The sequence below is a fragment of the Tursiops truncatus genome, chromosome 10, assembly GCF_011762595.2.
Source record: "Tursiops truncatus isolate mTurTru1 chromosome 10, mTurTru1.mat.Y, whole genome shotgun sequence".
Lineage (NCBI taxonomy): Eukaryota > Metazoa > Chordata > Mammalia > Artiodactyla > Delphinidae > Tursiops > Tursiops truncatus.
This window is the reverse complement of record NC_047043.1, coordinates 61,121,273-61,142,155: the sequence shown is the minus strand read 5'-3', so window position 1 is coordinate 61,142,155 and position 20,883 is coordinate 61,121,273. Positions and strand designations below refer to the sequence as shown.

General features: G+C 46.8%; 1 protein-coding gene across 22 annotated transcripts in view; it reads right to left on the bottom strand.

Annotated features, from left to right (window-relative positions):
* The window catches only part of LARS2 (leucyl-tRNA synthetase 2, mitochondrial), a 279,513-nt gene that overhangs the window by 18,698 nt on the left and 239,932 nt on the right, over positions 1-20,883 (bottom strand). For 19 of the 22 annotated variants that reach the window (XM_033864715.2, XM_073811087.1, XM_033864711.2 and 16 more), the window contains 5 exons: positions 13,477-13,577; positions 10,627-10,809; positions 8,874-9,043; positions 6,854-6,931; positions 5,844-5,955 (listed from right to left, as the gene is read on the bottom strand). In XM_033864715.2, the coding sequence (XP_033720606.1) occupies positions 5,844-5,955; positions 6,854-6,931; positions 8,874-9,043; positions 10,627-10,809; positions 13,477-13,577 (644 nt within the window). Of the gene's footprint in view, positions 1-5,843; positions 5,956-6,853; positions 6,932-8,571; positions 8,709-8,873; positions 9,044-10,626; positions 10,810-13,476; positions 13,578-20,883 lie in introns of those variants that run through there. The other 3 variants (XR_012334582.1, XR_012334581.1, XM_033864716.2) reach the window with 2 other exon arrangements.

The following is a 20,883-nucleotide window of genomic DNA, read 5'->3' as shown; positions in this document are numbered from 1 at the left end:
AGATTCATAGGAGGTTGCAAAGAAATGTACAGGAGGTCCTGTGACCCCTCCCCCAGCCTCCCCCAGTGGTAACATCTGGCATAACTACAGCACAATATCAAAACCAGGAAATGGACATTGGTACAATCCACAGAGCTCATTCAGATTTCACCAGTTTTTGTTTGTTTGTTTGTTTTTTGTGGTACACGGGCTTCTCACTCTTGTGGCCTCTCCCGTTGCGGAGCACAGGCTCCGGACGCACAGGCTCAGCAGCCATGGCTCATGAGCCCAGCCGCTCCGCGGCATGTGGGATTTTCCCAGACCGGAGCATGAACCCGTGTCCCCTGCATCGGCAGGCGTACTCTCAGCGACTGCGCCACCAGGGAAGCCCAAGATTTCACCAGTTTTATAAGCACTAACGTGTGTGCGTGTGGCTTCATATAACCACCACTGCACTCAAGAGACAGAACTGTTCCATCACCACAAGGCTCCCTTTCCCCTTTTATGGCCACCATCCCTTCTGCCCAGTCCCCAACCCTACCCTGGGCAACCACTAATGTGTTCTTCATCTCTGTAATTTTGTTTTTTTCAAGAATGTTATAAATGGGATCATAGAATATACAGTCTTTTGAGATTGGCTTTTTTTTTTTTTTTTTTTTTTTTGCGGTACGCGGGCCTCTCACTGTTGTGGCCTCTCCCGTTGCGGAACACAGGCTCCGGACGCGCAGGCCCAGCGACCACAGCTCACGGGCCCAGCCGCTCTGCGGCACGCGGGATCCTCCCGGACAGGGGCACGAATCCGTGTCCCCTGCATCGGCAGGTGGACTCTCAACCACTGCGCCACCAGGGAAGCCCGAGATTGGCTTCTTTTTCACTCACCATAATCCCCTTGAGATCCATCCAAGCTGCTGCCTGTTAGAAAGGTCTTTTTTTTTTTTTATAGTCAGGCTATAGTTTATTACAGCAAAGGGATAAAAAGCAGGATCAATAAAGGAAAAAGGTACATCAGGCAGAAGCTGGAGGATACCAGGTATAAGCTTCCAAGAGTCCTCTCCCAGTGCAGTCACACAGGACATACTAAATCCCCCAGCAATGAACTGCAGAAACACATGCAAAATGTTTTCTTCCAGGGAAGTCTGCTTGAGCCTAAGAGTCCAGGGTTTTTATTGGGGTAACTGCAGTGGTAACTGCAGTTACTGAAACTTCAGACCCTCCAGAAGGAAAGCAGGTGTTCACCATAAATCACATTTTTTACACAAACTATCCACACAAGCTGGTATAATGTGGTTCAAGACGTCAAACATGCACAGTGCCCTAATCAGTTAGTAGCATAGGGAACATTCTAAGACCTCAGTTCCTAGGAGCCAGCCAAAGGCTAGTCATACAAGTAGGCCCTTCTGAGAATGTACAAGATTTGAGTAACTCAAGGCTGCTGGGTTAATTATTTACTTCACAGATAGGAATCAAATTATCGTGAATTTAATGTACTATATATATATATGATAAAGCAGTACATTATAAAATACATACATTAAATTATAATTAAATGTAAATAAATATATCATAAATGTTATAGGACATATCATACATATGATAAGCAGTACATTAAATGCAAGGTATTATTATTATTACAAATGAGTAATGAGGGCTAGAGCTGTCCTAGGGTGTGACTGAGCAGAGTAATAATGGACATTTGCGAGGCAACTCCTCAGAGCACTGAATGGGAGGCTGTGAAAAAAATCCCACTGAAGAGTTTTTCTCTCTGATAGAGATAATTTTGTCACTAGAACCATTTTGTCCCTCTCCAGTTTGACACCATACATTCTTATCATTAGCTACGTATTTCTTGGGGGGGCATGCACAAGCTAAATTGTTCCACCACCCACGATGGAGTTTTGGCAAGGATGTGACCCTTCCAAGGAAGGTGCAGAATTGAGCCTCTGGAAAAAGGCGTAGACAGGTGCTTCCTAACAAACCCTGAGCAAGGCTCAGTAAAAGACTGTGATTAGTAATATGATGACTAATACCAACAGTGAATTTGAGTCTGAACTGAATTGAGATGAATTTATGTGAACCTGAATACTGTGGGAATATCATTTTGAGCTAAATACTGGACTAGATGCCCAGCCAAACCCTGATCTTTTTTTTTCCAAAAAAAATGTGCCCTCTAAGGATGAAGAAAAAGACTATGGAGATGAAACTTGGGCACTGTGCATTAGAATGATTTCCTTGTGGAGAGGGGAGGAGGAGGGTCATCCTGAGGAGGCACACTTACCCATGCCTAAAACTGCCAAAAGCATTTACCAAGGGATAGTCTGTATTATCTGAACCCAGTTGGTGGTGGCAGCCAGTAGACTGGAGAGCAACTTGGGGGAGGGTGGATCTTACAGATGGACAACAAGCCTCCTGATGGAGCTTTGGTGAGAGAGTGCATGTTAGAGTATTTTAGCTGCTGTCGGCCTCCTCCCCTGCTTTATACCTGCGTAGCTGCTGTAGTTCCCCCCACCAACTGCCCAAGAGGGGGACCTGAGGCAGTTGCCCTTATTCTGCATATAAGATAAAACCAGCTCATTTGTATTGCTGGTATATTCTTAGAAAGGTCATTTTTGATGATGATAAAATGATACCTTTAACCAGAGTACCACCAAGGAGCTCCCTGTTTGGTGATTTTCCGTTTTTTTTACTATCCACCAACAAAGGAAACCTTGTGTCCTTTGTGTGGAAACAGTATCAGTAACTCCAAATATGCAAAATTTCCCTAACACCCTCATAGATAGGACAGTATTCTATGGTGGTAAACAAAAGATAAATTTGTAAATTCAGATGTGGTCTATTGACCTTCTCAGATCCAAAGTTTCAGGAAGGAAAAAAAGATTTCCTCATCCTGTTGAAGTGTGCACACTGCCAAGACACTGGTTCTGTTTCTTGGGTCTCCACTGATTCTTAAAGTGATCGGTAGAGAAGCGCTCTGGGCTTCTCTAAAGGTTTCCTTTTATCCAGAGCCATGATGGCCATTTTGCCCATGGACCCCAAATTGCCCCCCAGAAGACAGATCTCAATTCTGCTGCCCTTGAGGGAGGATCTCTTTTATGAAAACCTGCTTCTCTGGAGAATTCTGAGAAATGGTAATTTCTGAACATCCCACCCTCACTGACCACATTTCCATTATAATCATTGTGAGGTTATCTTTCGAAGATGCAGGAATGAAACCAGAAGTTATATGAAAGCTATGTCTTTTAGAATAAACCAAATGTGTGTAAAAACTGTCCCAAAGGCTTGAGACAAGAGTGACTGACAGTGTGGGATGACAATAATGACCCTCACAACATAGCACTTCTGTTTGCAAAGGACTTTCAACACCTTGTGACGCTGGCCCTTATCCGCTGCTGGGAGAGGCAGGAAGGGGTCGTGGCCCCATTCTCTCCAGAAGGCACCTGACAAAGACCTGTCTGTGAGTTAATGACCAGGGTGATATGCCTGGTGTGCAGGACTCCTCACTTGACTGTGCTATAGCCCCCGATGCTCATTCAGAGGAGCCACACACATACACATGTGCAGAGCCAGGAGACAAAGGCTTCCCATTGTTTCTTCGAATTAAAAAAAAAAAATTAGTTGCCATGAATTTGTAAAGCTTGAGGGAAGATCTTCTCAAGTGAATGAACACAGACTGCAATGCCCACTGCTCAGAATGCCCTCCCCAGCTTTCCCACCAATGCCTAAAACAGAGCCAGGCACAAAATACATTCTCAATGAATGTTTACTGAATGGCTGAATGAGACATGCTAGCAAAACTAAGACTCAGTCTAGACCCACTCCTTATTATAACACAGCTCACAAAAGCCCACTGGTATTGTGTGTGGAAAAAAACATGGAGCAAAGTTTGAAATGGGCCAGTTGCCACCATACTGCTTTAGTGTATATCCTACTGGAGATCTTGTCACACAATTGAAGGACAGACTAACAGGGTAACACCACAGCGTACACCTGTCTGGTAAGACCTGCTGGGCAGGGACAGGACCCTGGAGACAGCAGACCCTCTCTGCCACCCTCCCAAATCCTGGCCCTAAAACACAGAGACTGGAGGGGCAATGCAAGGAGGGAGTTTCTGAAAACCCCATTTACATCAGTCCCTCCTGGGAGAAATGAAATGAAGGAGGCAGACAGATAATGTGGGACAAAAAAGGACGATAAAAGGGAGAGATCTGTATATTCTAGGGTCAGAGTAAACACTTTTATTATAAATTAGATAAGTTTTGCTTTAAAAGAAGGGAAGACTAGGAAAGAATTAACAGTGTGCCATTTAAAAGACTTAATGATCACAATGATCACCAATGCTAAATGAAAGAGGCATGTTTCCTGCCTAAGGAGATAATGAAAGGCTACATAATCTAATATGATATGGCAGTAGCCTGGCAGGACCTAATACCACCCACCCTTTAGGGCATTCTAGCTATTCAGCAAAGAATGGGTGAACGTCTTGTCCTGTATAGTCTGTTCTAAAGCACAGAAGCAACTCAATTCACTTGGTGAAGTCAGCAAAACCCTTACTCCCAAACCTGACAATGCCTACTAAGATAAAACTGGTGTCTCTTAGGCGTATAATTGCAAAATTCTAAATAAAACACTAGCATATAGAATTTAACAGTATGTTAAAGGTTTACTACCCCATGGTTAAGGTAAATTTATCCCACAATAGGCTATTAGGCAATCAATTAATTGGATGTAGGTCATGACAACAGGGCAAAGGGGAAAATTAAAAGCAAAGGATACAACACCATAACAATTGAAGAATGGATGTTAAGTAAAATCTACCTCCCAATTCCTAAGACGAGTTCTGGTAAACAAGGTTAGAAGGCCACTTCCTTAACATGACAGGGAATATCTACTGTAAACCAAAAGCCAACACCATACCTAACAGGGAAGTGTTCCATTTAAATCTGGAAATGAAACAAGATTGGCTGTTGCCAGTATTCTTTAACATTACATACGGTTTTCTAAGCAGTATATTAAAGAAAGTAAACAGACACAAGGGCATTACTATCAGAAAGGAGAAAATTTAACCTTATTTGCTGATCATAGACTCCTGGAAAATCCAAGAGGATTCTACCCCTTAAATGAAGGAGGAGAGATTGGTAGGGAATCTGGTTAGAAAATAAGGAAGTAAATTAATATTAAAAATTATATGCCAGATATTACCAGTCAAAAATTATTAAAGAAAAAAGATTCCAGTCACAATAACAAAAATAAAATGAAATGTGGCAAGATTACTTGAGAATAATCTTAAGAAATGTGTGGGACCTACATGAAGAAAATTACAAAACTTGCCCAGGCACGAGGGAAGTCTTGAATGAATGGAGAGACAGATCATGTTTTGGAATGGAAGCCTAGATGCAGTAAAAATGTGAAACTTTCCCAAGTGAATTCTAGGTTTAACCAAATCTCAATCAAAATCTCAAGGAGATTTTGGGAGAACTTAACAGAACTATGCCAGAGTTCTACTGAGAAGAATAAACAGGTGAGAAGAGCTAAAATAATTATGAAAAAGAAATGAATGCCACTTCTCAGAGGCCCCCAGATAAAAGCATGATGTAAACACAGCATCCCTAGGCTGCCTGGCTTCTGCAAGCTCCTTTGAAACATCCACAGAAGTCACAGGAGACCTCTGAACACAAGGTCTGGAGAATGGGGCCCAGAATAACCATCAAGTCCTCCTGCACAGCACCTTCTCACTTCATTCCCATTTCCACAGAGAGGTCCCAAGTGCAGATGCCAAACGCTGGACCCCACGGCTGAATAATGCTCAACAAGAGGCTGGAGCACATGCTGCTCAGTAGTAACTGGTCAAGCAAGGCCTCCCCACCTACCTGCCCAGAGCTCCGAGGTTATGTGAGGGGCCATGGGAGCAGCCATCACCATCAGGGCGCAGAGAGCATCCTCAAACTCAGGGCTGTGGAGAACAACTCTCTGAGAAGCTTGCTGAGGAACAAAAAGAACAGCAATGTAAGAACACTGAGGTGTACAAGATAAGCCTGGGTAAGAAAGGCCATGAATGTATGTGAAATCCAGAGACACAAAAGGCAGGAAGAAACCCTCTTCAACATCATTTTTGCTCTGGGCAAAGAACTTTCCCTATTTAATCATAGTATTAAAAATAGCTGGAGCAGCAACAGCAGATATATTACTATTTGTCTTTTTGGCCGTGCTGCGCGGCTTGCAGGATTTTAGTTTCCTGGACCAGGGATCGAACCCGTGCCCCCTGCAATGGAAGTGCAGAGCCCTAACCACTGGACCGCCACGGAATTCCTGAGCAGATATACTGTTGACTGAGCATTTAACCACGCCCACGGTCTGATGCTAACGCATTTGGTTTTTACTACCCTTTGAGGGCAGTATTGTTACCCCATTTGACAGATTAAGCAGCTAAGGGTTAGAGTGGGAGAGTCATCTGTCCTGCGTACACGGTTAACCAAGAGATGGAGACCAGATTAGAATCCAGGTCGGTCCTAATTCTTAACCACTCAGCTATGTTTCCTATGTGCACAGAACCAGTGGGAAATACAGAGACTAGCTCAAAGGTTCTGCAATGTGGAACCTCCAGGACAGGGGTTCTCTTGCGCCCCTCAGGGAGCTCAGGGTTCCCCATTCTTCGACAGTTCCTGCAAACACTCAGTGTCTTCCTGAGGTGTGGCTAATCAGTTAACTCAGTCACACCCATTCACTTTATGGGGCACCTACTATACACCAGACTTCAGAGATAAAACGTCCAGAAAGGCATAGTCTCTGCCCTCAAGGAGCTGCAGGCCACCTCACCACGTGACTGGAGGCCACGCTCCCTCCTCGGTTACCAGCAAATGAGCACAGACGGGCCACCTACCGAGAGGGCACTGCTGAGTCCCATCAGTTGAGAAATCGCAGAATTCAGTGAGAAGTCCTCTGTGAAATGGGCAGTCACCTATTCGTAAAAAGTTGAATTATTCACTTTATTCAAATTTCCTTTAAGCTTTCCATAAAAAAACTAAATTATCCAAAAAATGTGAAACTAAATGCATGTAATAAAAGATATTTATAAATGTATTCACTATCTTAAATAGTCCCTTTATGTTTCGTCAGCACAAAGATTTTTTTTTTTTTTTGCTGTACGCGGGCCTCTCACTGTTGTGGCCTCTCCCGCTGCGGAGCAACAGGCTCCGGACGCGCAGGCTCAGCGGCCATGGCTCACGGGCCCAGCCGCTCCGTGGCATGTGGGATCTTCCCGGACCGGGGCACGAACCCGTGTCCCCTGCATCAGCAGGCGGACTCTCAACCGCTGCACCACCAGGGAACCCCAGCACGAAGATTTTTAAAATCAAAGTCAATGTTGTTTCCACCACTCAAGACTGTTACTCTTCCCCCATATTTGGGACAGTGTTGCTTCCCATAGTAGGTGCCTAAGAAAACACTGATCATTACCTGAAAAGGAGGCAGGACCCATTTGATGAGCAAACATCAAAACGATAGTAAACAGGAGATGGGGTAAAGGATGTCACCTCTCTGTGGTTACATGACTTCAATTCACAGTGAAGATTATTGGTATACGGGATAAGGTTAGTTTTACATTTTCAAACATGGAGTCAACACAAGAACACAAATACGATTTGTCAGCTTTTTCCTGTTGGTGCTTTTCAATTTTGACCATGGGCAAAGATATAGAAAAATAACACATCCTTAAGATGTCCAGAGTTTCCAACTTGTTGAAATAACCCAATTCCATTATCTGACAGAAGAGAAGAATTTGCCAAATCCAAAGAGAAAAATATGGGGTATGAAAACGATCATTCAGGCATCACTCAGATCACTAAATTCAATTCCGTGAGCTCTGTTTCTCTGCACTATAGTGGAGAGGATGAAAATAAAGCTGAAGAAGTGTCAATAAATGAGACCATGCTGGACCCAGGGCCACTGCAGGTTATACAAACCAGAGGAAAAGCCCTGCTCCTTCAATGTAATCAGTTGCCAGAGTCCAGCGAAGTGACCTTGGCTAACTTTCTAAGCTTGAATCAGCACAACTTAAAAAAAAAAATTCAGCCTAAGGAGAATTTGGGGTATCTGGTACCCATTAAAAAATGGCTTCAGATTTCCTAAGGGCCTTCTTTCAAAGATACATGACATTTTTTCACAAAGTTCTTAAAAAAGGTGAATGTCATGGTATTACAGCAGACCTCTAGATGAACAATTTAAAGGGATGCTATCAATGAAGAATCTTTTAAAATGATTTAGACAATAATATACTATTCTCTAAGAAGATAAAGTGAACAATTATTTTACCTGTAAAATTTAACCCACAATAACTCACGTGAACATTGTGTAACAAAGTACCTGAGTGGGAAAGTACTCGCTATTCTGAGTATCAGGGAACTCTGCTCTGTTCCTCACTGGTTGTGTGACTTTCATAAGACATTTAACCTCTCTGTGTCTCAGCTCTGCCCACAGATGGGATGATGAGGAGGCTAAAGAAGAGAGTATTTTCCAGCCCCTTTCAACTCTAAAATTCTGTTTCTGTTTTTATAACATATACAGTGTGTCATCAGTATGATATTAAATTTGGTTCTCTACCTGGATGTGTTAAATACGGAAACATGGAAAGTGGGCAGCTTCTTGAGATCCGGGATGGATAAATGGGAGGCACCATTAGTGGGAGCCATTTCCTGAGAGCATCTCTGTTCATGACAACGTTTGCACTGTTGCTCCACCTTGGTGAAATACCCAAAGCAGTAAGATCAATTAATCAAGGCAAGTGGGCCACCATAATAAGAAAGGAGGAAGACCCAGAGTGCCCACCCCAAGGCAGGGTGAGCCACACAGATCACGAGGGCTCAGTTACAGAATCAACCAGTGTCCCCTGGAAGGTTTCTGACCTGAGAGATGATGGAGTTCTTGTACTCCCACAGCTTCCTGCCCTCGGCTTTCTCCTCGTTACTCAACAGCTGAGGCCTGGGAACCTTCCCAGAAACCCTGGCCTCGATAAATCGAGTTGCCAAGGACCAGAGACGCTGCTGCCATCTCAGCACCCCAGGGAGAGCGTCGGCTGAGTGTAATGTCAGTGAATGAGAGAGAGAAAGAGAGACATGTGAGAATGATTGGTTTGGTTATACCTAAGTGACAAAGCACCTGTGAATGAAGAGACACTTCATTGTGCCCGGTGGATCTCTCCAAGGGCACGGAGAAGGGTCCTTCCTGGCTTCCAGTGTCTGGGAACTCAGACCAGGACTGACTCTATCATTTCTTAGAGCTCCAAATATTCAGAGTACAGGATGGCAGGGCTACACAAAGGGTTTCCACCAACTGTCACTGGCCCTCAACGAGCTTAGAAGCTTGGGCCAGGATGTGCATCAGGGCACTGCCTCCTTGGTTAAGAAATCTTGCTGTGACAAAAGTGTCCTCGGAACTAACAGTGTGCTTGGAGACAGGGTTGACTTACACTGGTGCAGGTGCCCCATCTCACGTGGACAGGTAACATGCAGAGGTGGCAGTGGTCCACAGACCGCACTCTGAGCTGCAGTGCTGCACAGTCTGAGGTGTTTTAACACAACCCCTGTCCTCGCCAGATCCGTGTGTATCACATATTTCAGATGTGTTCATCAAATCAGCTGTTCATCTGATCTGGAGAAGTTGAACAGCTTCTGGTGGCCCTGGTCACACGGCTAACCAAATTAGGGCCAGTTCAGGCCTTTTACACTTTAGCCACTGGACTAGACGTTCTCAAGCCTGGATGCACAGCAGGATCTTCTGGAAGGCTTGTTAGAGACAGATTCCTGGAGCTGGTCCCACAGGGAGGGCTGGGGAGCCAGAACCTGGGCCTGAGTGTCCCCAGGGATTCTAGTTCCAGGACTGGCATCTGTGACCACTGCTCCAGACCACACTTCTCACTAGAAATGGTGTGTTGAACTGAACGGTGATTCCAGGCATCTGATTTCTTTTTCCCGTAACACTTGGATAAGACCACATGAAGGAAAACTGAATTACTGATTACTGTTGGCCAGCTTATTCTAGGATATCCAGATACCTGAGATTATTCTACCTCACACCATTTTAGGTCTAAACAAATTTGAAGGGACGAATCTCCCCTGCGGGGGCCTCTGAAGGCTACTGTGGGTGACTGAAGAGGTCACAGGTAACATCAGGACCAGGCCCCATGCGGGGTTTTCTGGACTGGTGACAGGCAATGACACCATTCTAGAAAAAACCTTTCAGGTTAGACCAAAAGGGGACTGGCCTCTGTGGACCACAGTGGGCCCAGGAGTACCACAAACGCCAGTCTGGCTCAAGGAAACGTTTTCAAAGTGGGATCCTCGAAGAACCTGCATGAGAACGCCACAGACTCACTGAAGGCAGGCTCCGGGGCCCTGGCCTGGGGGCTGGGTCAGCAGGGCTGTGGTGAGGACTGGGAGTCTGCAGTCACAGCAAGCGCCCCCAAAGGTTGGACGCTCATTACATCTGAGAAAACTGGCCTAGGAATGGCACAGGATGTTGGGCAAACTGCTACTTGCCTCACAGAGCTGATTCCTAGAACCCTACTATTGACTCAGCAAAGACATTTCCTTCCTTGAATTCCTTTGGCACCGAGGCGGTTCACAGAGGAGGCAGGCTGGGAAGAGGAAGGTGACTTACTTTTTACATCCCACAAGATATCCTTCTCAGGAGGGGCGGCGAAAAGGATGTAGAGCCGGATGGTGTCAATGCCGTACTGCTCCACAACGGCCTCGGGGTCCACGCCATTGTGCTTGGATTTGCTCATTTTCTCCCAAGTCACCTCTAACTTCTCCCTCGTGTTTGCATGAACAGGAACAGAACCTAGACACCAGAAAATTGCAACAGTAGGGGATGTGTGATGCCGAATTGGTTCTGTGACAGTATATTCAATAAGAAAATACTGGGTGAGCAATTATAAGTGTCAATTTAAAGAATTCCACTAATTCATTTAACATGACTCGTTCTCTCCCTCTAGACATCATAAAAATGTTTTTGTTTTCAAATGAGTGAGGCCCACCTCCCATAACAAACCTTCCTTTTTCTCAATCACAAAACAACACAAAGTAATTTCCCTTTTTTTTTTTTTTGCGGTACGCGGGCCTCTCACTGCTGTGGCCTCTCCCGCTGCGGAGCACAGGCTCCGGATGCACAGGCTCAGCGGCCACAGCTCACGGGCCCAGCCGCTCCACGGCATGTGGGATCCTCCCGGACCGGGGCATGAACCCGCGTCCCCCGCATCGGCAGGCGGACCCTCAACCACTGCGTCACCAGGGAAGCCCAATTTCCCTTTTTTAAAAAAAGTAAATTACTTATATGCAAAAAGGAAAGTGAAAAAGGATAAGGAAGACTCGCATATTGCTCTTCTCTTTATGGATTCAGGGTCTCCTTTGGAAACTGGCAGATGACCAGTCAGGGTCTCCAAGCAGCAAAGCACCTGAGAGGTCACTTCACCTGGGGGCTAGTTCCCCCGTCCGTGTTGAAGTCACCAGAACATGATCTCGCAGCATCGAAGCCCATGCGTGGAGTTAGCTTGCTGGGCTCACAGTAAACGCGGTGTCCCGTTTTGCAGCCCTGTTCTCTGTCTCCTTTCCACCCACACACCATCGGTCCAGACGGTGCTGATGGAGGAGGCCTTCCATGGCCATGTTTGGAGGAGGTGACCTTGCTGCCAAGCTCCAGTGGCTGGGACCAGGAAGGACATCTGAGAAGGCTAAGCTTCCTTCTCAGGAATTGGAACTAAGAGACAGAAACTCTGTCTCAATGGTGTTGGGCACTGGAACCAGAAGGTCCTAAGGAGCTGGGCCAAGACATGGCTCTGCGGCTGCCAAAGGTCACTCTGTAAACTGAAATTAGGGAGAGCAGAATCCAAGCCTGGCGGAGGAAGGAGAACATGGCAGAAGAACAGAGAGGGGCAGGGAGAGGAACTGGAGGCTCAAGAAAGAGGAGAGAGGAGTGGCCTGGCGGCTTCCTACATGTTGTACTTCCTGCGGCTGGGTTTGGGCGATGTCCCTACATCCCTGTGCGAAACCTGCCTTTGCGTGGATTTCTGTTCCTTCCAGCTAAATACTCCCTCTAACAGCAACCAAACTCACTCCCCAAGGGACCAGCGTATATACCTACAAGCCAACTCCATATTTCATGAGAGGCACACCCACTAAGTAGACAGATGCCTGCCCTTGCTGATCCACGTCCATATTCTCCCCCTGGGGGCAAGTCTGCGTGGGAAGGGAAAAGATGTTCACAACAATGCTTGACCCCGTGACATCAGAGCAAAGGGAGACTGAAGTCCTGGAAGATGTTTTATCCAAGCTGTGGTGAGGATCAGGGAACCACTGCCCCCTCTACCCCACACCCCAGTCCAGGCTGCAGCAAGCCTTTATAACACTGTTGTGAAAATTAGGAAGAAGGCATCTTTCTGGGCAGAGAAGTTGAGAAGTTAGAAAAAGGTGCCCTCTCTTGGCAGATGTGGCCCTGAGGTGTATAGTTGGGTGAGTAGCTGGATCTCGGGCCCTGCTCACCCCCTCAGCCGGTTGCCTTTGTACATTGCACAGACTGCACAGTCATACGTAGCAGCCCTGCCCATGACACAGACAGCCCTTCACCAACAGCTAAAAGTTATGTGTCCCCTGGATTTAGCTCCTTTCCCTCTGGCAAGTGTTGGAGAAACACTGCCAATTTCTGCTTCTCCAGCTTCCTTTTCTCCCAAGGACCATGGTGACCCTTCCAAACCCTGAGGAATTACTGCTTTAACTAGGTAATCCCATTGCCTGCTTCCACCTAAACCTTCTCTCTAGTGTTCGGCTTGGGAGCCTGCCTACCGTTTAAGGGGTTGTGGGGTTTACCTAATTTCATCCATTAAGCATGAGTTATTCTAATTTTAACTGCCAGAGTTTCTCACAGCCACCTCCCAATTTTCTGACACGTCATTTATTTGTATGCTGGGTGCACGTGATACACCCTCATCATGCCACCTAGAGATCTTTGAGGATGAGTGAAAACACAGGGTGGTAGGAAAAGGCTCGGGAAAGCTGGGAGAAGGGGAAGTCCAGGGGGTCAGGGGGAGGAATTCCACCAGGGGGCCCAAGTAGACTGGTGGCCCCTGACGTTCTGAAATGCCCCTCTAGACCACGTGGGGAGATGTGCCGAGAATGCCCCAGTCTTACAAGAATGTCTCTTGGGTCTGGGGGCTCCGTTCCTGAGATGGGCTGTCAAACACAGGCTAGGACAGGAGGTGATGCCAGAGTTGACTCCATGTTATATACAAAAGAAAACACTTCCAGAAACTGAACTGACACTTGAGCTGGATGGGATGGGGCTGAGGGCAGCCAGCCTCAGCCTCAGAGGGCACCAGCCCAGAGCCAGCTGAGGCTTTGAGACCATGAGGCTAAAGGGTCACTCGCCTAGATTCCTGCCCAGCCAGGGCCTGGCAGCGTTCGCCTGCTTGGTTTTCTGTGAGCACCTGGATGGGACTAGATGGGCCATTCTTACCTGTGAGATCTACTTCCTCTCGCTGTAGATACTGTCCAGATGGTAGGCGGAACGTCTGCCCCTTGACAAGGCCTTGGGCCAGCAGTTTATGAAAAGGCTCTCTGAGGAAAGATAACAAAAAAAGAAAACTGGTGGGGCAGGGATTCAAAGCATCCAGAAAACAGCAGTACAAACCTTACCAGCTGATGAGCAGAGATAACTGCCCTGCATGAAAACTGGCTGACCAATGCCACTTGTAAATCCAACTTGAACAAATGGCTCCTTACAAATAAGTGATAAGGAAATTAAGTCAAATCAGAAGAAGTTAACTACTTTCCAATGTGGCAAAGTGGAAAGAACATCAGGCCTCACGTTTGGAAGGCCTGGATCTGAATCTCTGTTCTGCTTCTCAAAGACTTTTATGAGCCCAGACAAGTCACTTACTCTGAGCATCAGTCTGCTCCTCTGTAAAATGGGGATTTAAAAAACCTGCCTCAAAGGGTTGTTTGGAGAATTAAATGAAATGACTGCATGAAGATACTTGTAAATTTTAAAGGTCTGTACAAATGTCAGTTATGCTGAGCCCGGAGTAATGAAGGGCTCAGGAGGATGTAGACAGGTTTACGTTGGGGTTTTGCTCGTTAAGATTACTCTTTCCTTAACTTTTATACAGTGCCTGCTTACATTCTTTTTAAAATTTTAAAATCGTACAAATTATATATGAATATGCCCTTTCTCTTCAAATTCAAACACCCCTGCCCCCGCCTTCCCAGGCCTATTCCCCTCTGATGAGGCAGTTACTATCAGTCCATACAGATCTATTTCCTTTTTTTTTTGGCTGCTCCAAGAGGCTTTCAGGATCTTATTTCCACAACCAGGAATTGAACTCGGGGCCCCAGCACTGAAAGCACAGAGACCTAACCAGTGGACAGCCACGGAATTCCCCAGATATATTTCATTTTTAAACATCTATCGAGCATTTTCCATATGGGTGGCTTACAATTTATTTATAGTGCCTATTTTTTTTTTTAATAGTGCCTATTTTTTTTAAAAATCTGTTTTAGGGCTTCCCTGGTGGCGCAGTGGTTGAGAGTCTGCCTGCCGATGCAGGGGACACGGGGTCGTGCCCCGGTCCGGGAAGATCCCACATGCCATGGAGCAGCTGGGCCTGTGAGCCATGGCCGCTGAGCCTGTGCTCCGCAATGGGAGGGGCCGCAGCAGTGAGAGGCCCGCGTACCGCAAAAAAAAAAAAAAAAAAAAAAAAAGCTGTTTTAGTCACACCCTTACTGGCTGAATAATGAACTATAGATGTTTTCTCTTAAGAGGACAAGAAGGGGTTGACCCTCCTACTGAAATTACTTTGTCTCAGATTTGAAATTGTTACTCAGTTTTGAAGCATGTGAGCAAGAGCTATTCCAAACTCCAAGTATTTGTGGAAACCTCTGCTGAGAGCATGTGCCGTATTTCACTCTTACAAAGCAGAAGGTAGGAACGTCTGAATGAGGGGACAGATTGATGTTTTCCACCAATATCACCCCCAGCATGACGAGCCTATCGATGTACAAACCCTCGGGTGCTTCAAGCTCACTTACATGGAATGGCTTTTATTTAGAGGCTCAAAAACCCAATAACCTCAAAGAGGCCAAGCCGACCACAAACCCAGCTCTAGTGATGGAGGTAGAGGGCGCTGTCTTTGTTAATTTAACAGGATCTCATTTCACACTCGAGGCTCATGTAGATGAACCCTGATACAAGGTAAGGCCTCTGGACAGGCCTCTGATTTGTACACTGTGCAGCCCCTGTCACAGCAGCTGTGTGGACAGAGGCAGTTTAAAGGAAACTTTCTAGTGGATTCAGAGGGACAAAGTGGAACAAAGAGGCTTACTGGGAAAAAGATGAAGGTCAGCTAGAAAAAAAGGACTCCTGCCCTTCGTATTTTAAAATCTTGTTATGAGCGTATGTATGTATGCATGTGTGCATGTGTGAGTTTGGTGGTATGTGTGTGTGGGGGGGGGTATTTTCCAACGTGGAAAAGACCCATATATTTGACATCAAATGGAAATGTAACACGTATTTTTGAAGCCTCAAATTATTCAGTGTCACAGGGCCCATCCAGCATGGTACTGTGTTAATTTGGAAGAAATTTCACATGTGCATACGCATAAAAATAGTCACCCCATTGTTCCGGCTCTAAGATCTATCTTAATAATAACCTCTTTTGAGTCATAAAACTGCCTTCCTTCCACCTCCAAGAAATTCCACCAGCAATGTCACCATTGGCAGAATGACATCCTTTTGTGCCACATCCCAGCAAGATTCCCAGAAAATGTGAGTGATGGAAAGATATGAAAAATGATTTAAAAATACAATGCACTTGGATCTCATGATGCATTTTAATACAGAAGCACCTTGAAGGGGGAGCAATGGTGTCTGGGGTCCCTGTTTCTCAGGAACACTGGCACAGACTCCGCGGGAACCTTGTGTCCTCGGGCCACATGAGCCGTATCCAGGGTAGGTTGGGGTTTTGATGCCCGAGGACCCAGATCGGCATTTTCCTCAGGAAGCTCAGGGAATTGTACCCACAGACCAAGCATGCAGTTCTCTACCATCAGTCCCATCTACCTTCCTGGCCTCTCCTCTCACATCTAAATGCCCCTGCTCCTCACAGAGGTCACAAGGACACTTGACCATTCCCAGAATGTGCTGTGCTTCCTAGGATTCAGCAGGAATGCCCACCTCAGCCTGGGTTCCTGGGGAAACCTGGACCCAACCTTTACCACTGAGCTCAGGCATCCCCTTCTCCGGTGGCTGTCCCTGTACCCTGCACACAGTCCCCTTCACGCAGCTCCGAACCCTCCTTTGTGCCCTGCCACGTCCAGCACACCCTGCCGTGAAGAGCATGACCAGGTTGCCCTGTGATTACAACATAAATACCCGTCCGCCCCCCGCCCTACCCCCACCGTGGCAAGGAGCATTCTCTTGTCCTTCCCTCTATCCCCAGCGCTTAGCACTGTACTCAACAGACAACATGCTCTTTAAACATGTTCAAAACATGGATGGATGGATGAACAAATGCGAATGAACAGACAGATGGCGGGATGGAAGGAGGAAGACACGGGATGTTTGGGGCTGCCAGCTCCTGAAGCCATCTTTGCCTTCTATCCAATCTGAGGTGGCACCTGGATTTTAACCTCATTACAGAAACAATACAACACAGTTTTAAAACAGAAGGAGAAAATTGTATGGCTACGTTTCATTGGGCAGATGAAGAGACTGATTACAAAGCAAACTGCACAAGTGTTCTACACAGAAGGGATGCCTCCCCAACCCGCAGTGGCCATCAGTGGCTCGACGGGACTGATTTCTCACACGCCCAGGATGCACGTTTTTGAGCACTAGCTTATCTTTCAAGAATCTTCCTCAAATAATTTTACATGCTGCTGCCTAACACAAAAGAGACAGACTGCAACCTTGTCCCTGCTGTGCTCAGTGGCAGGAGGATGAATTTGCTGTTACCGTCTTAGGCTCTAGTGTCCCTGTACCAGTTTTTGAGGTTTTTCCTCTCTTTTCTCACTTTGAGTACATGGCTTTGGTCACTCTCAAGAGAAAGAAAAAAGATGTCTTTGGGATGGAAGGAGGGAGGGAATAATCTGGATCCCAAAGATAAAAGACCAGTAGGATGATCAAAATCAGTAGCGTTAAGCCTCCAGAAGGGGCGGGGTCAGAAACAAGGAGCTTGTTCTCCAGTCTTGCAGGTTATCAAGTGGCGCAATGCTTCCCCCTTCTGGGAATGGACAGAATTGCAACCTGCTGGAATCTTGACCCTAACTCTAGCCTTTCCGCCTAAGGCTGCACTTCTCAGACCTCATCTTTTACAACTCTCTCTTCTTTTGTTTTTTGTTTTTTTTGTTTTTGTTTTTGTTTTTGTTTGCGGTATGTGGGCCTCTCACTGTTGTGACCTTTCCCGTTGCGGAGCACAGGCTCCGGACGCACAGGCTCAACGGCCATGGCTCACGGGCCCAGCTGCTCTGCAGCATGTGGGATCTTCCCAGACCGGGGCACGAACCCGTGTCCCCTGCATCGGCAGGCGGACTCTCAACCACTGCGCCACCAGGGAAGCCCACAACTCTCTCTTTTTTAAAAGTAAACTTTTAAATGAGGTAAAGCACACATACTGAAAAGCATATAATTCCTACGGGTAAAACTTGAGGAATTTTCACAACATAAACACACCTGTGTAACCAGTACCCAGGTCAAAGATCAGAATGTGACCTACTTTCTGAAGGCCCCCTCCTCCCTCCCACTTCTAGGCAACACCTCCCCACCATGGGCACCACCAGCCTGGCTGCTAACACCATAGATCAGTTCTGCCTGTTTCAAAACCACTTCTAAGCCTTTCAGAATGAGGGATCTCAGGGGAGCGTCCACACGGGAGGCCTTCTCCAGAATGGCAGGCGTACCCTTCTCACACAGCAGCACACCCAAAACAAGGCCTGCCAGTTAAACGAATAAATCTTAATTTCCAAAAGTTAGCAAAAACACAACTTGATAGCTGAGGCTCATCTGGGCTACCTTCTTCTTCCAAGGCTGAAGCACTACAGGGCTGGCTGCAAGTGTCATCTAGTGTAGGGATGGCAAGACTGCCCCAGTGCCCCGCCCGCCCCATCACTGATCCATGGCAGCACTTCCTGGTGGACTCAGGCCGAGGCTCAGAATTCTTGGTATCACGTCCTCAGAAAGCAGAGTTACGCCGTGAAATCTATCATTTATTTATTCGGCAGGTATTTATTGAGTGCTGACTATGATTCCGTCACTGAGCCAGGCATTAGGGATGTCATGGTGGGCAAATCAATTACTGCCCTCAGGGAGCCAGCCTGTCTGCTATCACTGAACCAAACCAATGCCTGACCACCTCAGAGCTGGGAAGGAGGAACAGAGAGTCCAGTCAGATCTGAAGATCAACTCCCGCCACATCGAGTCCAAACTGCCGGCTTGGCCATCGGACTTCTATCCCTCCCTTTTCGCTTCCTTTGCTCTTTCTACATGTTGCCCATATGCGTTTCCATGTCCTCACTCACACACTGTTCCCTGAAGTGCTATCAAAACTGCCCATTTGTCAAAACTCTACTCCCCCTTCCAGGCTTGACTCAAATGCCACCTCCACTGTGAAGGCATCTCAGGCCCTCCTGGTCAGAATTAGTTGCTCTTTCCTAGGTGTGCCCAGTGTTGTGCCTGTGACGGCATTGGGCAGATACTACATGTTACCGTGTATTCAGGTGAGTTGCATTGCTGCCTGTCTTCCTCCTGAGAGGGAGGAGGAGGAAGAGGAGGAGCCGTGAAGACCCCTCCCAGCACCAGTTCATAGTAGATGCTCAATTAATGAAACTGGTTTGAAATGAATGAATAAATAAATCTGCCAGCAGCAGAGGGGGGGACAATGTGGAGGGGACAAGAGATGAAGGAAGAAAGGGGATGAAGAGTGAGCACTCGACGCTATGGCTTCCAGGTGGGGCCAGAACCTTTCTGCAGACAGAGGCACACTCAAAGATTTCAAACTCTTTCTATTTCAAGCCCTTGGGAAGATCAGCAGGGAATGAGAGTGAGAGAGAGAGAGAGAAATTCTACAGTGGGGAGGGGCGCTTCCCAGGTCCTGGAATCCTGCTCACCCCCCAGTGATTCTCCCTCCACTCTTCCAGGGCCAAAGGGCTCTGGGAAGCTGGTTCTTATTCTATCCATCCTCAGGTGTAGTTTAGCCCAGAAAGAGGAGTCACATTTGTATTTGAGCGGCAACTGGGTACAGAGCCCTCTGAAATTAATCAAAGAGCTTACAGTAAAATGGGCGGCCCAAGACACGGTCATAAATCGCCACCACCACAAGGAGGAGGCATGAAGTGTGATATAGAGAAGCACGGTACATGGGAATGGGGGACAAGGGGACATCAAGGGCCCTGCTAGACTTCGAGTCTAGTCCTTCTGGAGCAGAGATGACACCACATTGCCAGGTTCATTACTCAGATTCATAACAATGTAACTAATGTATTTTCCATTTGTTCATTCATTCATTCATTCAACAAATGGTACCTGGGAACAAACCTGTATAAGCAAACAAGTTATTCACGCATCATAATGACTGTGTATAGCAGGGAGCTTTAGAAGAAAATGAAGAGTGAATGTTTTTAAAGTCTGGGAACAACTTCTCCACTGGGTTAAGATGATGGCCACGCCTGGGCACCCAAGCTTCTACTTTCCTCCATTTGAAGGTAAAAGGAGGCACTTCCAGCAAGGTCAGGAGTGCAAACGGCACTTTCTCTTGTAGGTGGCACCCTCCTCCACTTTGGGTGGGTCATGCTGCTGGTGCCCGCAAGGGACCAACATGACCAGGCCATGTACCTGGGTCCCAGACCCCTCCGAAGGAGCCCGGGGACACCTGTCCAGCCAAGCTATGTCCCAGGGACCCACCCGCCCACCATCTCCCTGGTCACTGCTCCCACCCACTCTAGCTCCTGGGCCTTTCTCAACAGCCCTCCTCCAAGCTTCCCTCTGAAGGGAAAACTGGACAACAAATACACAAACCGGGGAACAGGGGGGTGGACAGTATTAATGCACTTTCGTCTTGTTTGAATTTTTTTAAACATGCATTTGTCCTTCTACGATATTTATTTACTTATTTATTTAGCTAGTTAGCTAGTTATTTTTCAAGAGAAGGAAGGATTTATCATTACTGGCAGCAAGTAAGGAGAACACCGGGGATCTTTCCCAAAGCAGCGTCTCCCTGAACAGCAAAATTGGGAAGTTTTTTTTTTTTCGGACGCACAGGCTCAACAGCCATGGCTCACGGGCCCAGCCGCTCCGCGCGGCATGTGGGATCTTCCCGGACCGGGGCACAAACCCGTGTCCCCTGCATCGGCAGGCGGACTCTCAACCACTGCGCCACCAGGGAAGCCCGGGAAGTTTTAAGCTAAGGGTACATGCATATTCATGACTTCTGTGATTTTTAAAATAAATTAAATTAAAAACAAGAAGAAGAAAGTGAAAAGTCTGTAACTGTAAACCACCAACAAACCCCTTCTGACTCTGAAGCCATTAAAGGTAGAGGCTTTCTGCAGGGCATCTGCCTTGAGGAAGGCCTAGATGGTTTCACTTTCATGAATACAAATTTGTGCTCTTTGCTGAGCCAGCTTTCTTCTCACTCCTTCAATACCACCCCTAGAGATGGATTACCTTTTTTTGTACCACAGCACAGCTATATGCAATCAGAATGAATGAAAAGGGACGGAATCTTCAGTTTCCTTGATAGTTTGGACTGCACTAATTCAGAAATTACAATGAATACCTGCTGGTCATTGAAAGGCACCTTTGTTCAAGGAAGGAAAGAAGGAAGCAAGGGAGGGTGGGTGTGAGGAAGGGAGGGAGGGAGGAAGGTCACTA